Source organism: Bos indicus x Bos taurus, chromosome 7 (genome assembly GCF_003369695.1).
Source record: "Bos indicus x Bos taurus breed Angus x Brahman F1 hybrid chromosome 7, Bos_hybrid_MaternalHap_v2.0, whole genome shotgun sequence".
NCBI classification, from domain to species: domain Eukaryota; kingdom Metazoa; phylum Chordata; class Mammalia; order Artiodactyla; family Bovidae; genus Bos; species Bos indicus x Bos taurus.
In genome coordinates this window covers 107,030,865-107,052,140 of record NC_040082.1, presented here as the reverse complement: position 1 = coordinate 107,052,140, position 21,276 = coordinate 107,030,865, and the positions used below count along the sequence as shown (strand labels likewise).

Genomic DNA, 21,276 nt, shown 5'->3' with positions numbered 1-21,276 from the left:
TGTACATGTACATGTACATGTACGGAGCATATGTGTGCACACACACACACATACGAGAGGCAAGACTACTGTGTGTGCACAGGAATGCTATGTATATCTGCATGCCACAAAACGAAAGGAATCAGAATGGGCAATGCCTTTATTCTCCTTTTTCAAGCCACAGGGAGCTGAGCAAATCAGGTGGATATCCCAACATTCCCATGTAGGTGAGAGGCAAGCATAAATCAGTGGAAAATTGTTTTTAGGCAAGAAAGAGCAGCTGCCTGCAGGGGAGGATATAACAGTATGAATGCACGTTACCTGCCCCAGTTCCTGGGTGTCTTCCTCAGAAATCACTGGCTCGCTTGTCTGTAGCTGAAGTGGCCTCCCTTCCTGGCTCCCTGAGGAGGGTTCACAGTGCGTGGCTTGGTCCATCAGTCCAGATGCTGAAATGTAAAGTCAAACACAGTGGCATTTTCCAGAAGGTGTGAACAACACAAGCACATTCAGAACTTTAGAAAAAGTGGTGTTTAAGACCGTCAGAGCTCTTTAGGTTGACAGAGTGTTTTCACAGTCACCTATGGGTGCAGAGCCTCTGTGCTTGCCAGAGCAGGAAGTGTGGGGAACTCACTTGGCTGAGCCTCTGCTTAGCTGACTGAATGTGGGACTTGCCTGAGCCTTGCCTTCTATCCCAACCCAGGGCTGCTTCCTTACCTGACACTGATTGGTGTACAACACGGTGAATACTCGGGATCTTGTTCTATAACTGACTTTGAGAAGAAACATCTTTTATCCAGGAGTATATATTATTTAGTCACTAAGTTGTGTCCAACTCTCTTGTGACCCCATGGTCTGTGCAGCCCACCAGACTCCTCTGTCCATGGGACTTCCCAGGCAAGAACACTGGAGTGGGTTGCCATTTCCTTCTCCAGTTTATTAGGATGCTGGAAAGATGAAAGCATATTGGTCTGAGAACCAGCATCTGGATTCCAGGACCAACTCCTTTGAGCAGCTTGCTCTGCTTCAGCAGAATGGGAGGGCAGAAATGGGACGCCCCCACTTCCTTCCAAGGACCGTCAGGGCAGTAAGCAGCGTCACCTTCTGGCAGAGTGGCCTAGAGCAGCTGATAAGTGCATCGTTAGGAAAGGAAATTCATTTTGGGGTCCAGTTCTTGCTGGGCCTGAAGAGTAGGAATACAGCTGGTAACTCTAAGGTATGCTAACTGCACAAGTCCCTGCTCCCAGGGGAAAGAACAGCCACCTCCAACAGGTATACAAGTATCCCCTTATTCTTGTTTCTTAAAAAATTTCTTACAAACTAACACTCCCTGAAATTCCCTAACTGAGCAGAGAAGACATGAGGATGAGAGCGTGTTTCCTGAGATACTAGAGTCTAGGTCAGATAGAGTGAGCTCAGGAACCAGCTGATGCAAAGCAAAACCTGCATGGAGGCAAGGGCAGGGGGTCCACACTGCAGACCTGAGCACGCCCCTGGGAAGGAGACCCTAAGAGAGACGCTTGCCTTTTAACTGTGCACACCTGTGAGAAGTGCAACCTACACACAACTGCTACACCGTCACATACACCTTGGGAGTCACAACACAAAAACCTCAGTACAGACCACGCACTCGGGTTGCTTTTCTATTCTTTATATAAAAGCTGCTTGCAATCAACCAAGCTGATTTCACAACCCATGTTCTACAATCCCCAAAGTGCCACTGCTCCATCATCCTAAGGGCTTATTAAATAAAGAACTTTCCACAGCATACAACTCACTGTTGGTTGGACTTTCAAGACCTGAATGTCACTAAGATGTTACCTAATAAAAAGCACTTTTCTAACACATTAGCAACAGAACACCATCAGAGCTAAACTGGAGAACAGAGGGCGTGTTCTACTAACTATTATCAGCCTAAAGGAAAAGCTAACTAACGCATATGACCTTAAAATATTATCAGTGGTAACACGACTGCCAAGCGCACTTCATTTGTGTATGTGAACAGTGGTTCTCTGGCCTAATGGGTGAAAGCGAACTCCTCGGTCAGCCTACACCCTTCTCCCTAGTCTGCTCCCTGACCCTGCAGACTCCTGTTCCTGCCACCTGGCACCCTGCCCCAGCATACTGGCCCTGCCCACCATGCACCCCACTGCACATGTCATGCAGACAGATGTCCCCTAGCCCGAGTCTGGAGATGTGTTCTCTCCTCAGCCCTTTCATCACAGCAAGCTCCCCGCATCTGTCCTGGTGCCATTCAGTTTACACAGGACAGGGACTCGCTTGGTGCTGCACTGCTGTTTGTCTCTTTCGGCATCTGTTGGAACTGGGCTCCCCCCAGCTGGCTTCTCCGGGAGTAAGGCCCACGTCTGATTCACACTCGTGCACTTGTGCCCTGCTCCTTCACTGTCACTCTGGTTTCCATTCCAACAGCTACAGCTGCCATGACAGGCAGAAACACACTACTTTTAAATTTTTAACAAATGGGATGGAACAACCAGAAAATCACAACTGAGGACTTTTCTTCCTGGAACATGCTAATCAGAGATGTTTCGCACAATGAGCTGTGGCATCACCAGGGTCCCGCCTAGTACAAAACTCAGCCACCCTCAGAACTGTGTGCTGAGACCTGGGTTGCTGACTCAGTTACTTTAATACTTCCAAATATCTTCTGAAAAAAATTAATTTGATGCTGTATAAGATGGGTTTTGTGTCAGAAGTCAACAGCATTAATAGTTAAACAAAATAAGCACAAATTGTTCAAGCTACATGAGAACTTACCGACGATCCCACTCTCTAAGGACACGGAGGCATCAAGGGGAGCCCTGAGCAGGGACCGAGCTGGCAGGGGCAGCACCAGATGCAAAAGTCACCTCTGTGCACCAGACACAGACTGGTCGCCTCACTGCAAGTTCAGAGCAAAGACCACCAGGGCCTGCCCTGTGAGCAGAAAAACTGCTTCAAGTCTGTCTAGTCATGAGCAAATCCTTCTCCCTGTCCTTGGGCCCCAAATGCCCCACTGATGACACAGGAAAATGCCTACACTAACCAGCAGCTTATGTAACTGGAGTGGGAAGCCCTTTCAGAAACACACACAAAATGCCCCATGTCCTCAATGTAACAGGAGGTATATGAGAGAGAAAGCTGAAATGGAGAGAGACACTAGTCTCAACTAATTACAATTTTAAAAAAACTTACTTTGCAAATTTACAAAATTGTATGGTACACAGCTTGGACCTCTGGGTCCTCGAAGGGGTCAAGGGGTTGAGGGTCAAGCAGCTCTCTGAGGGCCTGTCGACAGTCAGGAGTCACCATGTCCTAATAACCACGTGGGGCCTGTTTGAAGTCAGTGCACTCGTGTTCTAGTGGCCACGTGGGGGTCTCTCGGTGGTCAGCCTGACGGCCGTGGCCCATCAGCCACATGGAGCCCTGCTGGTGGGAAGTATGATGCCGTGTCCCAGGGTCAGAACCTCACTGCTCCAAAAGACGGTCCTACATTAATGGCCCTGTGCAGAGACTTCAATGCCCTAGAAGTTTACTTACCATTTTACAGAGATGCATGTGCTAAGCAAGATTTCTACAGGGTCAGTGAATGGGAAACCAGTCTTCTTAAATTAGATGGTCAGAGAAGGCCCCTCTCAGAAGGCAACAGTTAGCAAACAGTAAAAACAAAACTCAGTACCAAAAAACTCCTTAAAAATGCTATGCACGGACCTTGCTCTTATGATAAGAGCTCTGTGGTCTTCCTCCCCAAACCCATCACCCCAGTGGATCATGAGACAACATGAGACAAGGTCCAGCTAGGGAAAAGGCTACAAAACCTGACCACTGTCAAGATCATCAAAACAAGTGGAGTCTGAGAATCTGCAATAGTCTAGAGGAGTCCAAGATGAGACTCCAAAATATCATGTGGGACCCTGGATAGGATTCGGGAACAGTAAAACTTAAGGAAATCTGGATAAAGCATGGAATTTAGTGAGTACAGATGCATCAACACAGACAGGTTCATTAGTTGTGACGATGAACAATACCAACGTAAGACGACAAGAACTGGGGGACCTGGGTGTAGGAGACACCGGCACGCTGCGCTATCCTCACAACCCTCCCTCAAGTCTGAAACTGTTCTAAAACTTAAAAGATTATTCTAAAGATGCTGCGCAGGCAAACAGCAATTTGCAACTGCTCTTGCTTAAGGTGGAATCTTCCCACCTGCACCATTTCCAGCCCTTGAAGCCCAGGAGACTCTCCTCCTCCCCCAGTTCCCAGCCTGGCCACCTAGGCCCTCAATCTGTCTACACTATACATTACAACAAAAGTCTCTGGAAAGTTCTTCTGGACTCTGGTTCTTAACAAACATTGGTCCACTGTTACTAGATCGCCACCTTCTGGCCACACATTTTACTAAAATAGCTCACTGAGGAGAGAGAGGTTTCTGAGATGTCAAAGTCATCTCCACTGTTTCTGCTGTTTCCCACACAGAAAAGTAAAAACAGAGGTGCTGACAGATGCAACAACAAGAAAGGTTAACAGTGAGAAGTAAGTTCTCATTACTGGGCTTGACAGGACCACTGTGAAGTTCCAAGCAAATAAGATATCCTCTTGCTTACTGAACTCAGCATGCTGGCTTCTTCCAAACGTAACTCCTCATCACCTGCATTCCTCCAAATCCACAGCTGTAAAGTACACCTGCCTTGCTGGGCAAGGCAGCTTCACAAGGGGAGGATGGCAGACTTCATGCTCAGTGCAAACCCAGACACACTGCAGGGATCCCACCCAGAAGCTAAAGTTAGCACTGAAATGAAAACCAATCTGTCACGGTGGATGTGGCTCAGCTCATTCCATATATATACAACCCATTACTGGGATGGGTGAGGCCATAGTCCCCAGTTATTCAATCCAACCCTAATCTAGCTGTTGCTGGGAAGGTGTTTATAGAAGGTGTTATAGAAGGTGGTGAAAGCTCTCAATCAGTTAACTTTAGGGGAGGGGTTCTATCCTAGACAATCTGGTGGGCCTGGTTCAATCAGCTGAAAAAACTTAAAGGTGTAATATCCGCAGCTTCCCTAAGAAGAAAGACATTCAGCCTCTGCTCAGCAGCCTCAGTTTATGAGCAAGAGGTCCATTTTCCCCTTCCAGATGGGTGGCCTTGCAAATCTGCAGTCGCTTAGCTTCCTGCAGTCTGATCACAGCTGCAGAGTCCCTGGCGCTCACTCCCTGCTGCTCTCTAGCCCCATCTGCCACCTGTAGGCTTAGACTCAGAGCTTATCATCCCATCCTCGGGGTCTGCCCTCCGTGACAGCAAGGCCCAGCAAGCTTGCACTCGTCTCACTTGCACAGTATGACTTTCTGTGCCACACAAGACATGATCCCACCTGCCATCTCATTTGTGCCACGTTCTCTCTGTGCCACGTTCTCTCTGAAATCACCATGCCTAACAAGACCCATGAATTGAATGTGCTAGAGCTCCATGAGAAGAAGGATGGTTTTCAGGACTACAGGTACCTGGCATCATACCTGGTATAGGTGAATTCCTCAACAGCACTGTTAAAACCAGTAGCCCACAGTGCTCTGCATCTGGTCCCACCAGCCAGGCCCTCCTTCCTCCTCTCACTGCTGAGGCTCCCCCAGAGGAAAAGAGCAGTGATGAGGACTCAAAGACGTGGGTTATCAGAGGAGCTAACCAGGCTGAGCTTGCAGACGGCCTTTCCTCAAGGGTCCTTCTGCTCAGCATCTGATGTTGGCTGGTACAATCTACCCTTTTTGGCCCTTTTATGTAAATAGATTACATACTGAAATCAGTCACTTAAGAGGAAAAGGAAATGAAAGGAACTGGAATAGTAACAAACATAGCTCTTACAAACAAACTCTAACAACCGAAGTTAACAAGAAAAGATTATTACTTATTAGAAACATCACTATAACAAGGAAGTAATGTCACCTGTAATGTTAGTATTAGAAAACAGAAGAATATTTTATGACTTTGGGATTTCTTAAGTAGGGCTCAAAAATAAACTTAAGGGGAAAAGTGGTGGATCTGACCACGGCAAAATTAGAGGTTTCTGTAACGGAGGCTGACAGTCTGGGAGACGTATTTGTCACTTCTAAATCAACGAGGAATAATAATCAATAATCAATAATCAACAATAACAATCAATAATCAACGAGGAATCAATCTAGAATGAATAATGAACCCCTATAATTATATCAGAGAGAAAAAAAAAAAAGCCTAGTAGAAAAACAAAAACAAACAGAACGACCAACCCACACAGAAAAATCTGCGAGACCAAAAAGCAACTACAAGGTGTCTGATATTTCACCTCACAATCAAAAAAATAAAAATACCATCAAGATACCACTGACACCCTCACATCCACATGTCCTGCCACCCACACTGGACCCAGGGGCCAGACTCAGCTATACCCTCCACACCCCACAGAGACCTGCAAGAGGATACTGCAGTCACACTGCCAAGAAAAGCAAAGGTTTTCACGATCTTTGTAGACGCTAAAAATCACACAAAAACTATGCTGCATAGTTATCAAAAATTCTGACATCCAAACGTACATCTGGAAGGTGGGCTTGGAAGACCTCGACTAAGTGCCAAGAAAACCAAGACTGATGCAGGTCCGGGCGGAGACACCAGGGCAGGTGGAGATGAAGCTAGGCAAGACCCTGAAGTGTTGGTTCTCAAATCAAGTGGAGGAAAGGGGTGAAAACACCTAACTTGGGAGCTTTCCTTCTTCTGAAAGTGTCACCAAAACCTTTCTGACCCACTTGGAAACCACAGCTCTAAAGGAAATGATAAAACCGAGTGATCTGATATTCAGAGGGTAAATACTAAGAAAAATGGTCTGAAAATATTTTTATTTACAAGCAAATGGGCAGTCGCTAGTGAGCTGAAACCAGCAGTTGCTGTATGTGATGCATCATGGTCAGTGTGCACCATGGGTGTGCTGAGTGTGACTGTGACTTTACAGGTTTTGTGCACAGACTGTTTTGATGATCACTCACCTGCATGCCAGACTGAGTAGCCCTTCTCTGCTAGAGAAGAGGTTCTAGTGCTTCCGAGCATCATGGCGACTTCTAATAACTCGATCTTCTTGCTGAACTGTACTTCCAAAATGGGGATAACCTCTGGCATCTTGGCAGATATCAAACGATAACTTATGTCTGGCTTCCCAATGAACCGCTGGCGGATGCTAATTTCATAAGGTGTGTGGACCTTGATGTCATCCACATCTTCTCTTTCAAATCTGTGCATGAGCAAAGAATCTGAGTTGTAGATTTCCAACCCAGAAACAAGGACCGTGAGCCTTCCTGGTTTAACATGAGATTCTGTTCTTTGGGAAATAATAGCAGGAACTTGGATCACTATCCCTTCTTTTCCAAAAGCTTTGGAATCAGCCATGGAGGCGTCCCACTTGGGCTTTGTCTCCGATGGCGTCTTCCAAAGCTTGGAGCTAAAGGGCCACCAAGAAGGAGACTCCAGTTCAGTCAGCAACCTAAAAAAGCAAACAAAACACAGAAAGTAGACAATCAGTTGTTAATTTTTTTTTTTTTTTTTTGGAAAATTGCTTTGACCTTTATAAAGACTGTTACCATTTTATAGTTTTCTTTTCCACAAGCACTCCAAGAAGCAGCTAGAGCAGGAATTATTATCCTCGTGTTTTAAAAAAAACTGAGGCTAAGAGCAGTGGGACATTTGTCTACAGACACACAGATAACCAGGAGTAGACACACAACAAAAACATTTTCTGACTAGAATACTGCTCTTTTCACACTTGACCTGGGGTAGTTTTGACCAAAATAAATCCTGATCATAACCTTTACAGAGCTATCTAATAGAACTTTCTGCACTAATCTGTATTTCCTAATCCAGTAATGGAGACACGTGGCTACTGGGCACCTGAAATATAGCCAAAGCAATGATGAACTGAATTTTAAACTTAATTTTAATGTGGTTAGTGGCTATCACATTGGACAACACAGCTCTAATTTAACCACTAATACATCAAGAGATAAATCTAAAAAGTAAGAAAGGAAAACAGCGGAAGCAAGAAAGGAAAAGCAAAGGAACAAAACAGCAAATCAAATAAACAGCAAACAACGAGATAGTAGAATTATCACAACCCTATTTGTAATCGTACCAAATATAAGTGGGCTAAATTCTCTAACTAAAAGGCACATGGTTAGTTCAAATAAAACAGTTATATCCTGTTGACAAGAAGCAATGTGAAATATAAAGACACACGACAGACTGAAAGTAAAGGGACTGGAAAAGTAAAATAAAATAACATGCCAAAATAAACTTTAAGACAAGAAATGTTACTGGGAAAAGAGGGACAATGCATAATAATAAAAGGGTCCATCTAAAAAAAACAGACAATGACAGTAAACATGCATGCATCTAAAAACAGAACTTCAAAATTCATTCAGCAAAAATTGACAAAACTACAAGTTGCAGGTTTTAACAAATTTCTCTCCACAACTGATACAGCAAGAAGACAAAAGTAATTAGTAAGAATAGAGAAATTTTGAACAATAGTATTCAACCATCTCAACTGATACCTCCAAATGCTGGATGCACTCTGAAGTATATTCAGAACATAAACAATAACAACAAAAATATGTTATGTAACAGATTGGTCAAGATGGCACAGAATGAACACCTTCACCTCCTCCCACAGGTAAACCAAAATTATGACTACTTACAGAGGAACTATCAGTGAGAAGCACCTGGAGACTAGCAGAAAGATTTCCCCAAACTGAGGATATCAAGAAGGAACTACAATGAGATGGGTAGGAGCAGTGGAGCTGCAGTATAGTTAAAACCCACATCCCCAGGTAGGTGACATATAAAAGAGTGGGCAATCACAATTGCAGAGGTTCTCTCCAAGAAGTCAGGGGTCCATACTGGGCTCTCCACCCCAGGGGTATTATACTGGAAGATAAGCTCCATAACAACTGACTTGGAAGGTCAGCAAGTCTTGTGTGTAGAGAGAGCTAGAGGGCTCTAGGAAAAAAGAAATGCTTCTTTTAAATGATACAAAGTATCACATGCTCAGAGACCCAGCAAAGATGGAGTAATTTCAAAGGGAGTCTAGATCAGACCTGCCTGTTACACTTGGAGAAGGCTGCCAGGGAGGTAGGAAGCCACCAGAACTTCTAGGGACACAGATGCTGGTGGCAGCCATTTGTAGGAGCTGTTTAGGTTCTATCATGAGGATACTGAAGCTGGCAAGCGCACCAGTGGATGTACTTGTTTGGAGTCTAGACTATCGGCACTGGAATATGGCTCCACCCACCAGCAGGTGGCCAAGAGTCCTGGGACCTCCCACACTGCACAGCCATGACCCTGACAACGGCAGGCTGAGACCCCAGTCCTGGACCAACAGAGCTGTAGCCAGCCACACAAGAATCTGGCACCACCCATCAACGGGTAAGAATCAGCTCTGGGACCCCAGGCCCTACAGGCAACTATACCGGGAACAGGTTCCACTCATAATCAGGCAGGCACCAGCCCTAGGAGTCCTTGCTTCACACACTAGCAAGTACTGGGACTTGCCAGCTCTTGCAGACAGCAGTCCAAGGCTGGTAGTCCCCAAAGTCAACTGTACTGGGACCAGACACCACCTACTAGGAAACTATAAAATATTTGAAGTGAATGGAACTAAAAACATGATATACAAAAATATAGTGGAATGTAAACAGAGCAGTCATGAGAGGGAAGTTCATCTTTCTCAATGCATATATTTGAAAACCTCTTGCAATTCAGTTGCTCAGTCACATCCAGCTTTTTGAGACCCTATGGACTACAGCACACCCCCAGGCTTCTCTGTCCTTCACTATCACCTGGAGTTTGCTCAAACTCATGTTCATTGAGTCAGTGATGTTATCCAACCATCTCTTCCTCTGCTGCCCCCTTCTCCTCCTGACCTCAATCTTTCCGAGCATTAGGGTCTTTTCTAATGAGTCAACTCTTCCCATCAGGTGGCCAAAATATCAGAGCTTCAGCTTCAGCATCAGTCCTTCCGATGAACATTCAGAGTTGATTTCCTTTAGGATGGACTACTCAATCTCCTTGCAGTTCAAGGGACTCACAAGAGTCTTCTCCAGCACCACAATTAAAAACGATCAGTTCTTCGATGCTCAGCCTTTTTATGATCCAACTCTCACATCCAGGGATGTCTACTGGAAAAACCACAGCTTTGACTATACAGACCTTTGTTGGCAAAGCAATGCCTCTGCTTTTCACTCTCTAGGTTTGTCAGCATCTTAATTTCATGGCTGCAGTCATGGTCCGCAGTGATTTTGGAGCCCAAGAAAAGAAAATCTGTCACTGTTTCCACTTTTTCCCCTTCTATTTGCCATGAAGTGATGGGATCAGACGCCATTATCATAGTTTTCTGAATGCTGAGTTTTAAGCCAGCTTGAAACTCTCCTCTTTCACCCTCATCAAGAGGCTCTTTAGTTCCTCTTCACTTTCTGCCATTAGAGTGGTATCATCTGCCTATTTGGGGTTGTTGCTAATTCTCTCAGCCATCTTGGTTCCAGCTTGTGATTCATCCCAGCCTGGCATTTTGCACGACATACTCTGCATCTAAGTTAAATAAGCAGGGTGACAATATACAGCCTTGACATACTCCTCTCCCAATTTTGAACCAGTCTGTTGATCCATGTCCAGTTCTGACTATAGCTTTTTGATCTGCATATAGGTTTCTCAGGAAACAGGTCAGGTGGCCTGGTATTCTCATCTCTTTAAGAGTTTTCCACATTTTGTTGTCATCCATACAATCAAAGGCTTTAGCATCATCAATGAAGCAGAAGCAGAAGTTTTCCTGGAATTCCCTTGCTTTCTCTATGATCCAAAAAATGTTGGCAATTTGATCTCTGGTTCCTCTGCCTTTTCTATATCCAGCTTATACATCTGGAGGTTCCCAGTTCATATACTGTTGAAGGCTAGCTTGAAGGATTTTGAACATGACCTTGCTAGCATGTGAAATGAGCACAACTGTCTGGTTCATTCTTTGGCATTGCCCTTTTTTGGGACTTGAATGAAAACTAACCTTTTCTAGTCCTGTGGCCATTGCTGAGTTTTCCAAATTTGCTGACATATTGAGTGCAGCACTTCAACAGCACTATCTTTTAGTTTTTTAAATAATTCAGTTGGAATGTCACAACTTCCATTAGCTTTGTTCGTAGTGATGCCTCCTAAGCTCCACTGAACTTTACACTCCAGGACATCTGGCTCTAGATGAGTGATCACACCATGGTTATCCAGGTCATCAAGATGTATTTTGTATAATTCTTCTGTGTATTCTTGCCACTTCTTTTTAATCTCCTCTGTTTTTGTTAGGTCTTTGATGTTTCTGTCCTTTATCATGCCTACCCATCTCTGCATAAAATGTTCCCTGATATCTCCAATTTTTTGGAAGAGATCTCTAGTCTTTCCCGTTCTATTGTTTTCCTTTATTTCTTTGCATTGTTTACTTAAGAAGGCTTTCTCATATCTCCATATTCTCTGGAACTCTGCATTCAGTTGGATATATCATTCCCTTTCTCCCTTGCCTTTCACCTCTCTTCTTTTCTCAGCTATTTGTAAAGCCTCCTCAGACCACCACTTTGCCTTCGTGCATTTCTTTTTCATTGGGATGGTTTTGATCAACACATCCTGTACAATACTAGGAACCTCCACCCATAGTTCTTCAGGCACTCTGTCTACCATATCTAACTCTTGAATCTATTCTTCACCTCCACTGTATAATCATAAGGATTTGATTTAGGCCAGGCCTGAATGGCCTAGTGGTTCTTCCCTATTTTCTTCAATTTAAGCCTGAATTTTGAGGAGATCATGAAAACTTCTTAGGAAGGTTTAAAATCAGTGGTCTAAGCCTCTACCTCAAAAAGCTATAAATTATACACAAAGAAAGTAGAAGGAAAAGTAGGAAACAATGAAAAGGAACACAGAGAAATTATAAAACATTATCTCTGAAGTAATTTTAAAAATTAAACCCCTAGCAAGAAATAATAAAGAAAAAAATTGAATGAGAGGGAGCAAACAACCTAAAAAGTAAAATAGGCTTAAGTAATTTTATTTTTATTTTTTAATAAAATTTTATTTAAATTGGAGGCTAATTACTTTACAATATTGTATTGGTTTTGTCATACATCGACATGAATCCGCCACAGGTATACACGTGTTCCCCATCCTGAACCCCCCTCCCACCTCCCTCCCCATACCATCCCTCTGGGTCATCCCAGTGCACCAGCCCCGAGGATCCTGTATCCTGCATCGAACCTGGACTGGCAATTCGTTTCACATATGATACATGTTTCAATGCCATTCTCCCAAATCATCCCACCCTCGCCCTCCCCCACAGAGTCCAAAAGACTGTTCTGTACATCTATGTCTCTTTTGCTGTCTCGCATACAGGGTTATCGTTACCATCTTTCTAAATCCCATATATATACGTTAGTATACTGTATTGGTGTTTTTCTTCCTGACTTACTTCACTCTGTATAATAGGCTCCAGTTTCATCCACCTCATTAGAATTGATTCAAATGTATTCTTTTTAATGGCTGAGTAATACTCCATTGTGTATCTGTACCACAGCTTTCTTATCCATTCGTCTGCTGATGGACATCTAGGTTGCTTCCATACCCTGCATATTGTAAACAGTGTTGCGATGAACATTGGGGTACACGTGTCTCTTTCAATTCTGGTTTCCTTGGTGTGTATGCCCAGTAGTGGGACTGCTGGATCATATGGCAGTTCTACTTCCAGTTTTTTAAGGAATCTCCACACTGTTCTCCATAATGGCTGTACTAGTTTGCATTCCCACCAACAGTGTAAGAGGGCTCCCTTTTCTCCACACCCTCTCCAGCTGTTATTGTTTGTAGACTTTTGGATAGCAGCCATTCTGATTGGCATGAAATGGTACCTCATTGTGGTTTTGATTTGCATTTCTCTGATAAGGAGTAATGTTGAGCATCTTTTCATGTGTTTGTTAGCCATCTGTATGTCTTCTTTGAAGAAATGTCTGTTTAGTTCTTTGGCCCATTTTTTGATTGGGTCGTTTATTTTTCTGGAATTGAGCTGCAGGAGTTGCTTGTATATTTTTGAGATTAATTTTTTGTCAGTTGCTTCATTTGCTATTATTTTCTCCCATTCTGAAGGCTGTCTTTTCACCTTGCTATAGTTTCCTTTGTTGTGCAGAAGCTTTTAAGTTTAATTAGGTCCCATTTGTTTATTTTTGCTTTTATTTCCAATATTCTGGGAGGTGGGTCATAGAGGATCCTGCTATGATTTACGTCAGAGAGTGTTTTGCCTATGTTTTCCTCTAGGAGTTTTATAGTTTCTGGTCTTACGTTTAGATCTTTAATCCATTTTGAATTTATTTTGGTGTATGGTGTTAGAAAGTGTTCTAGTTTCATTCTTTTTTAAGTGGTTGACCAGTTTTCCCAGCACCACTTATTAAAGAGATTGTCTTTTCTCCATTGTATAGTCTTGCCTCCTTTGTCAAAGATAAGGTGTCCACAGGTGTGTGGATTTATCTCTGGGCTTTCTATTTTGTTCCAATGATCTATATTTCTGTCTTTGTGCCAGTACCATACTGTCTTGATGACTGTGGCTTTGTAGTAAAGCCTGAAGTCAGGCAGGTTGATCCCTCCAGTTCCATTCTTCTTTCTCAAGATTGCTTTGGCTATTCGAGGTTTTTTATATTTCCATACAAATTGTGAAATTATTTGTTCTAGCTCTGTGAAAAATATCGTTGGTAGCTTGATAGGGATTGCATTGAATCTATAGATTACTTTGGGTGGTATACTCATTTTCACTATACTGATTCTTCCGATCCATGAACACAGTATACTTCTCCATCTATTAGTGTCCTCTTTGATTTCAGTGTAAGTAATTTTATATTCATCAATTATTACATTGTTAAGATGGCAAAACTCTCCCAAAATGACACATTCAGCCCAATTTCTATCAAAAGCCCAACTGGCTTTTGTGTAGCAACTGGCTAGCTGATCCTAAAATTCACATGAAAATGCAAGGGACCCAGAACAGCCAACAATCTTGAAATAGAAGAACAAAGTTAGATTCCTATTACCTGACTGCAAAACTTACTACAAAGCTATAGAAATGAAGATGGTGTAGTGCTGGTATAAAGTTATGTATATGAATGAAATATAGTAATTTTCATAATTCAATAATAACATAATAATTCAGAGTTCAGAAACAAACCTTGACATTTATGGGCAATTGATTATCAACAAGGGTGACAAGACAATTCAATGGGGAAACATATCTTTTCAACAAACATTGCTGATACAACTGGATATCCATAAAACAAACTGGTCCCATTCTTATGCCTTTTTCAAAAATGAACTCAAAGTTAATCATATATAAGAGCTAAAACTAGAAAAACTCTTAGAAGAAAGTACAAGAGTAAATCTTTGCAACCTGGGATTAGACAAGAGATTCTTAGATATGACATCAAAAGTGAAACAATATTAAGGGAAAAATAGATACATCACACTTCATCAAAATTAAAAATTTTCATATTTCAAAAAAACAATTAAGAAAGGGAAATGACAATCCACAGAATAGGAGAAGATATCTGTAAGTCGTATGTCTGATAAAGGGACTTATATGCAGAATATATAAACAATTCTTATAACTCTAGAATAACAATAATAAATGATCAAAGGACTTGAAAATAATATATACATATGAACAAAAAGCACATGAAAAGATGCTCACTACTGTGAGGAAATGAAAATGGATACCACAATGAGATACCACTTCACACCCACTAGGATGGCTATCATTTTAAAAAAAGGCAATAGCAAGTATTAGTGAGGATGTGGAGAAAACAGAACTCTCATACATTACTGGCAAGAATGCAAAATGGTGCAACTCTTTTGAAAAACAATTTCTCAGCTTCTAAAAATGTTAAACAAAGACCCAGCAACTTCCCTCCCAGAGGAAATGAAAATATGTACCTATACAAACACTTGTACATGAGTATCCATAGCAGCATTATTAATAATAACCACAAAGTAGAAACAACACGTGTACCATTGGGTAGGGAGTCCCATGGTAGTCTAGTGGTTAGGATTCGGTGCTTTCACTGCCGTGGCCAGGTTCAGCCTGGGGACTTGAGATTCCACAAACCATGTGGTGCCCTCCCCCGCAAAAGACTAAAAACTAGTCAATGGGTAAACAAAATGTGACAGATCTACAGAACAGAGTGTTACTCAGAAATACACAGTAGTAAAGTACATCCTACTACGTGAATGTATCTCAAAAACCATAATGCCAGCTGAAAGGAGCCAGGCATATATTAACTCTGCAGAAAGACAAACCCATACAATACACAAAGAGAGCAGATTAGTGGTGACCCGGGCTATGCTAAGAACAGAGAGTGACAGCAACTGGGCTTGAGGCAACTTTTGAGGGTGACAGAAGTGTCCTAAAATTGGACTCTAGTTACATTCACTTAACTCTGTAAAGTAACTAAAAATCACTGAATTGTTCACATAAAATAGTGAATTTTATGGTATATAAGTTAGAAAGCTGTTCTAAAACATCTACAATAGACAAACAGCAGTAAAACATTAGAACATTTAAAATAGGCAGAAAAAAACATTAGCCACAAAGGAACAATAAATTCTCTCTAGCAATAACATATGCAAAGAGGACAATGGAAAACATCTTCAAAATGTTGAGCTGAATTTGGCTTAACTGTGAAAAGCCAAATTACCATTCAGAGTGTCAGTAAAATAAAGGCATATTTCAATATATGAAGACTGAGACAATGCTACTTACTCATAGAACCCAATGAAAACATAATGAATTCTAAAAATTCATTATGTAATCCTTATTTTACCACAGAATGTGAGGAAGTGGTAAAGATCTGATTGAAGAATGGCATGGCTGTTAAATGAGTATTAGGGAACCAGGACTCTTAACTCCCTCCCAAGAGGCAGCTGTAAATAAAGCCTCTGGACACCAACTGCACTGATGAGACTTTCTCCAGTGACTCTGAGCTTCTGTGCCTCGCCTTGCTTCTGCTCTATAGTGTGGGCTTTACCTGGAATTTGTCTGCAGACCATTCACCCAACAGTCATATTTAAAAGGTAATAAAAGGTGACAGGGGCTGTCCCTGAATACCTGAGGTTATATAATTTAAGGTTTACAATCCTAGATATTACTCCCTGCTAAATAATTGGATTAAAAATGTCACAACATGCTTAAAGATGGAACAGCTTAACGTTCAGTAGTATACTAATTGCAATGGATTGAAACTCATCAAATACTTTTAGATCCAGGAATTCAAAAGGATGTTAAAAATTATAACAACATTTTTTAATGATGATAAAGAACAAAATCATTACTTTGAAAACTGCTAAATACAGAAAAACAATGAAATTTGCTCTAGAATGAAATGGTCACATGAAGGGCATCATCTATTCATAAAAGCCATATAGACAGTGAGTACAGGGAAGATGGTGGAATAGGAAGCTGCAGAAATCTGTCCCTCCAGCAAAACAAATAAACTGGCAGAACTGTCTGAAGCAACTACCGTGGAACCCTGGTCAAGGAGAACATTTGCAGCATCCAGAGGAAGTTGATGCAGAGACAGTGAATTTCAAGCAACTTCTGCTTTCAAGCAGTAGCAGCTACCATCCCCCACCCCACAAAACCACAGCTCACAGCTGTGGAACAGCAGCAAGTATTCCTAGTGTGGCCTGTTGGAGCCAGGGTGGGCAACAATGACTTTCCTCCAAAAACTGAGACTACTGAGTTTTGACTGGGGCTTTCGATTGCTGAGAGGCTGGCACCGAGTTCTCTACCACCATGGGCTGGAGTGCTCCCCAGTCAGGAGGGAATTTAAAGAAACAAGATCTATTTATTTTTTCTTTCTTGGGAGCTTCAGTGGCCACACTTAACAAGGAATACACGCTTTGCAAAAATAGTCTGGAGTAGTCACAAAAAGTCAGTTCCAACCCTCAACAAGCAAAAACCACCAACCCCTGAGGTACAGGAGAATTAGATTTCCAGAGTGTTATCATTCAGCTTGGGCTGCAACAGACTGGTAGCTTAAGCAACAAATATTTATTTCTTACAGTTTTGGAGGCTAAAAAGTCCAAGATCAGCATTACAACAGATGTGGTTTTTGCTCAGAGCTCTTTCCCTGGCTTTCAGTCACTTTCTCTCCAGCTTCTTCCTTCTCTGTAAAGACACTAATCCCATCATGGAGGCTACACCCTCCTGACCTCATCTAAACTTTACCTTCCGAAGGCCCCACCTCCTAACACCATCACACTGGTGGTTTAGACTTAATACATGAATTTCAGGGACACATACATTCAGTCCATAACAGAGTTCTGAAAACATAATCTTCAAAATATGTAGTTCTGAAGACAAAATTACAAATATACAAAGAAAGAGGAAAATATGCCCCATTCACAGAAAATAAAGAAAGCCCAGACATTTGAATTATCAGTCAAAGACATTAGACCAACTGTCTTAAATATGTTCAAAGAGCTAAAGGAAATTATGGACAAAGAACTGAAAAAAATCAGAATAACAATACATAAGCAAAGAATCTCAATAAAAAGATAGAAATTATGAAAAGAAACCAAACAAATTCTAGAGCTGAAAAGTAACAGTAGCTGAAATAAAAAACTCACTACAGGAAGTCAAAAGCAGATCTGAGCAGGGAGAATAAAGGATAAGCAAATTTGAAGGTCAAACATTTGAAATTTTCTAGTCTGAGGAGCAGAAAGAAAAAAGAAGAAAAATGCTGCTGCTGCTAAGTCGCTTCAGTCGTGTCCGACTCTGTGCGACGCCATAGACAGCAGCCCACCAGGCTCCCCCGTCCCTGGGATTCTCCAGGCAAGAACACTGGAGTGGGTTGCCATTTCCTTCTCCAATGCATGAAAGTGAAAAGTGAAAGTGAAGTCGCTCAGTCGTGTCCAACTCTTAGCAACCCCACGGACTGCAGCCTACCAGGCTCCTCTGTCCATGTTATTTTCCAGGCAAGAATACTGGAGTGGGGTGCCACCGCCTTCTCCAGAAGAAAAATGAACAGAACCTAAAGAAACTATGGGACACCATCAAGCAGATCAACACATGTATTACAGGAATTCCAGATGGACACAAAAGGGGCAGAAAATATATTTGATTTGAAACTTCTCAAATCTGGTGAAAACCATGAATAGACACATCCAAGAAGCTCAACAAACTCCATGGAGAATAAAAAAGAAACACATTATGATCAAATTGCTGAAACTTCAAAGACAGAAACAAAAATTTAAAGCAGCAAGAGTGACTCGCCATCTACAAAGAATTCACAGTAAGTAACATGCACTGTAACCAACCCACCAAGCAGCTGACTGAACACCCTGGAGAAAGATGCCACAGTGGAGACTCAGTGCTGACCGCTGCTGCCACGGGACTGCAGGGCAGTGGCAATCGCCAAGCCGGCCTTGATAAGTGGAGTTCGTGCTTCAGTGCCCAAACACAGCCTCCTCCACCCTGTTGCCGTTGTGCTCATGGGCCCACTGGGCAATAACAGGATGGACTGGAGAAACAGGCTGACTGGTGTCCAGAGAATGGGTCTTCCTATTCATTTGGTTACTATAATTCTCTTCTGCTGAGGAGACGCTTTGGTGACCCCTCACGTGGGACATATCTTCACCTTTCTGCCCATTCAGAAAGACTATTCATCCAATTCTACCCCAGACCTGCTCGTCATCAAGTTTCCAATCATGTTTCTTCCAATCCCTGAACCTCCAGCCAAACCACTTTGCCACAACCAATCAGAACACAGTTCAGCCTCTGGCCATCCCTCCTTCCAAGCAGACTGTTGACCAGAATGCTGCTTATCGTCACTAATCCCAGAAGAGGACTCCAAACACCTCCCCACAGCACCGTGGTGTTGGAGTCAGCATGAAACACAACACAGTTAAGCGCTGGATGGAGCAACGCCTTACTGAGTTTTATTTACATAGAGAAGAGACAGAGCAAGATCAGTTCCAATAATAGGCACAGGTCCCTCATGGTCAGCAGGTCCCTCCAGCAGCCAATGGACAGCAACTGGCTCGTGCACACCCGTCAGTACCATAGTGGAAGGACCCTTCCCCTTCCCCCATGGAGTCTGAAAATCTTAAAAGACTGGGTATGCTTGAGAACCAATAATGTACAGGCTTAAGCAGAGCAAAAGATCACTGGTAGAGATTGTAACAAGGAAAGTTATTCCCCCAAAAGCATAGCATAGGTTGTGGGGTTTTTTTTTACCTCTTGATAATAAAGTGTTCTAGCCCCAAGGCCCACTCTTAAGAGGCAAAGTAGGGGTAAAAAGACTGCATACACAAGACTGCGTTTCCCAACACAAATGAACCAGAAGCACTGCTTGTGGTTCTGTCCACTGGGAGGATTTCCCTTCACCACTGTCCTTTAGGATGTCCCAGGGAGAAACCGTCCTGCTACTACTCTCCTCCTCTGGGTAGTGCCTACATATCCTGCAACTAGGCCCCAGTGTTTCCTCCTCAGTCAACTGATTACAGGGCATTCCCCAAGTACGGAATGGTTGGGAAACAGAAGGCAGGGTACCAGAAAAGGGTGGGAGGAGCATGCATGTGGGCCAATTCCTCATGCATCTTAACCTGTGCCTTCAGGGCCTACTTGAGCCCAATCTTTTGTATCCCAATTTTTGTGGGATACAGTTGATGATGGGGTACTGCTAAGTATACCCAACTTCATGAATGGTGAGTCAGATAACAACCACTCAAGATGGCAGCTGAACTTGTATAGTAGCTTGGTGGCCTGTGGTTGTGTTCTGTCTCTACTAATGCCCAGCAGCAGGCCAAGAGCTGATTCTCAAAAGGAGTAGTTATCTGCAGAGGATAGCAGGGCTTTGCTCCAAAATCCTAAAGGTGTGTACAGAAATTCCCTAGAAAGGTTTGCAAAAGGCTCCAAAGAGCACACCTGCCACTCACACATCACATACCAATGGATCATGTGACCCCAGTGGCAGAGCGGCTCTGCGGCGTCTGGACCTGCTTCAGAGCCTTCTCTTGTTCTAGGCCCTACTCAAACCAGCAGCTTCTCAGGCACTTGGTAAATGTGCCCGAGTAAGACATCCAAATGAGGAACATGTTGCTTCAAATGCTAAGAAGCACTGCGCCTCCTTTTTGGTTGTAGGAAGAGTCAGATGCAACAACCTACCCTTCACCATACAGGAGACACTTCAATGAGCCATATACCATGGGATTTCTAAAAATTTCACTGCAGTAGAAGGCCCTTGAATTTCTGTCAGATTTCCCATCCTCTGATATGCAAATGTCTTATGAGTCTAGAGTAGTTGCTACTTCTTACTCACTAAGTACAATCAGCATCAACATCATGTCATCTTGTGGAAGAGAAAGCATCAAGACCTTTGTGAACTAAATCAAGACACAGGGCTGAAAAGTTGGTATACCCTTGAAGTAGGACAGTGAAGGTGTACTGCTGGCCTTGTCAGCTGATAAAAACTGCTTCTCGTGGTCTTTACTAACAGGGATGGAAAAAAAAAAACTTACCAGATCAGATGCTGCATACCAGACACCAGAGGATATGCTTGTTAATCTGCTCAAGCAGTAAAACTACATCTGGAATGCCAACTGTAATTATAGTCACTACCTGGTTAAGTTTAAGATGTCCTGCAAGACCCATATTCTTTTCCATAGCCAAATACTTGAGCTGATTGGAGATGGGGTAGGACTTACTATCCAAGTTCTTGATACTTGGTGGTACTCATCTCTATAATCCCTCCAGGGAAGCGAAATTGCTTTTGGTTTACTAATTTTCTAGGTATAAGCAGTTCTACTGGTTTTTACTTAGGTCTTTTCCACCAGAATATCTCTCATTCCACAGGTCATGGAACCAGTGTAGGGATTCTGCCAGTTCCTGAATATGTCTATTCCAATTACATACTTCAGAACTAGGAAAAATTACCACAGAATAGGTCAGAGGTCATCTCATTGTAAGATGAACCTGAGCTAAAACTCCACTGATCATCTGACCTCCAAAAGCCCCTAGATGAACCACAGTGATGTTTTGGATCTCCTAGAATCAGTTTTGGAGAAGGCAATGGCATTCTTGGAGAAGGCATGCCTTCTCCAATGGCACCCCACTCCAGTACTCTTGCCTGGAAAATCCCATGGACGGAGGAGCCTGGTGGGCTGCAATCCATGGGGTCGATAAGAGTCAGACACAACTTCACTTTCACTTTTCACTTTCATGCATTGGA

The 21,276-nt window shown here is 42.7% G+C and overlaps 1 protein-coding gene across 2 annotated transcripts in view; it reads right to left on the bottom strand.

Moving 5' to 3' along the window:
• The window catches only part of SNAP47 (synaptosome associated protein 47), a 66,227-nt gene that overhangs the window by 17,875 nt on the left and 27,076 nt on the right, over positions 1 to 21,276 (bottom strand). Inside the window, exons 3-4 of one of the 2 annotated variants that reach the window (XM_027548432.1) lie at positions 6,985 to 7,226; positions 301 to 425 (exon numbers count right to left, since the gene is read on the bottom strand). In XM_027548432.1, the coding sequence (XP_027404233.1) occupies positions 301 to 425; positions 6,985 to 7,226 (367 nt within the window). Of the gene's footprint in view, positions 1 to 300; positions 426 to 6,984; positions 7,476 to 21,276 lie in introns of both variants that reach the window. The other variant, XM_027548431.1, reaches the window with a different exon arrangement.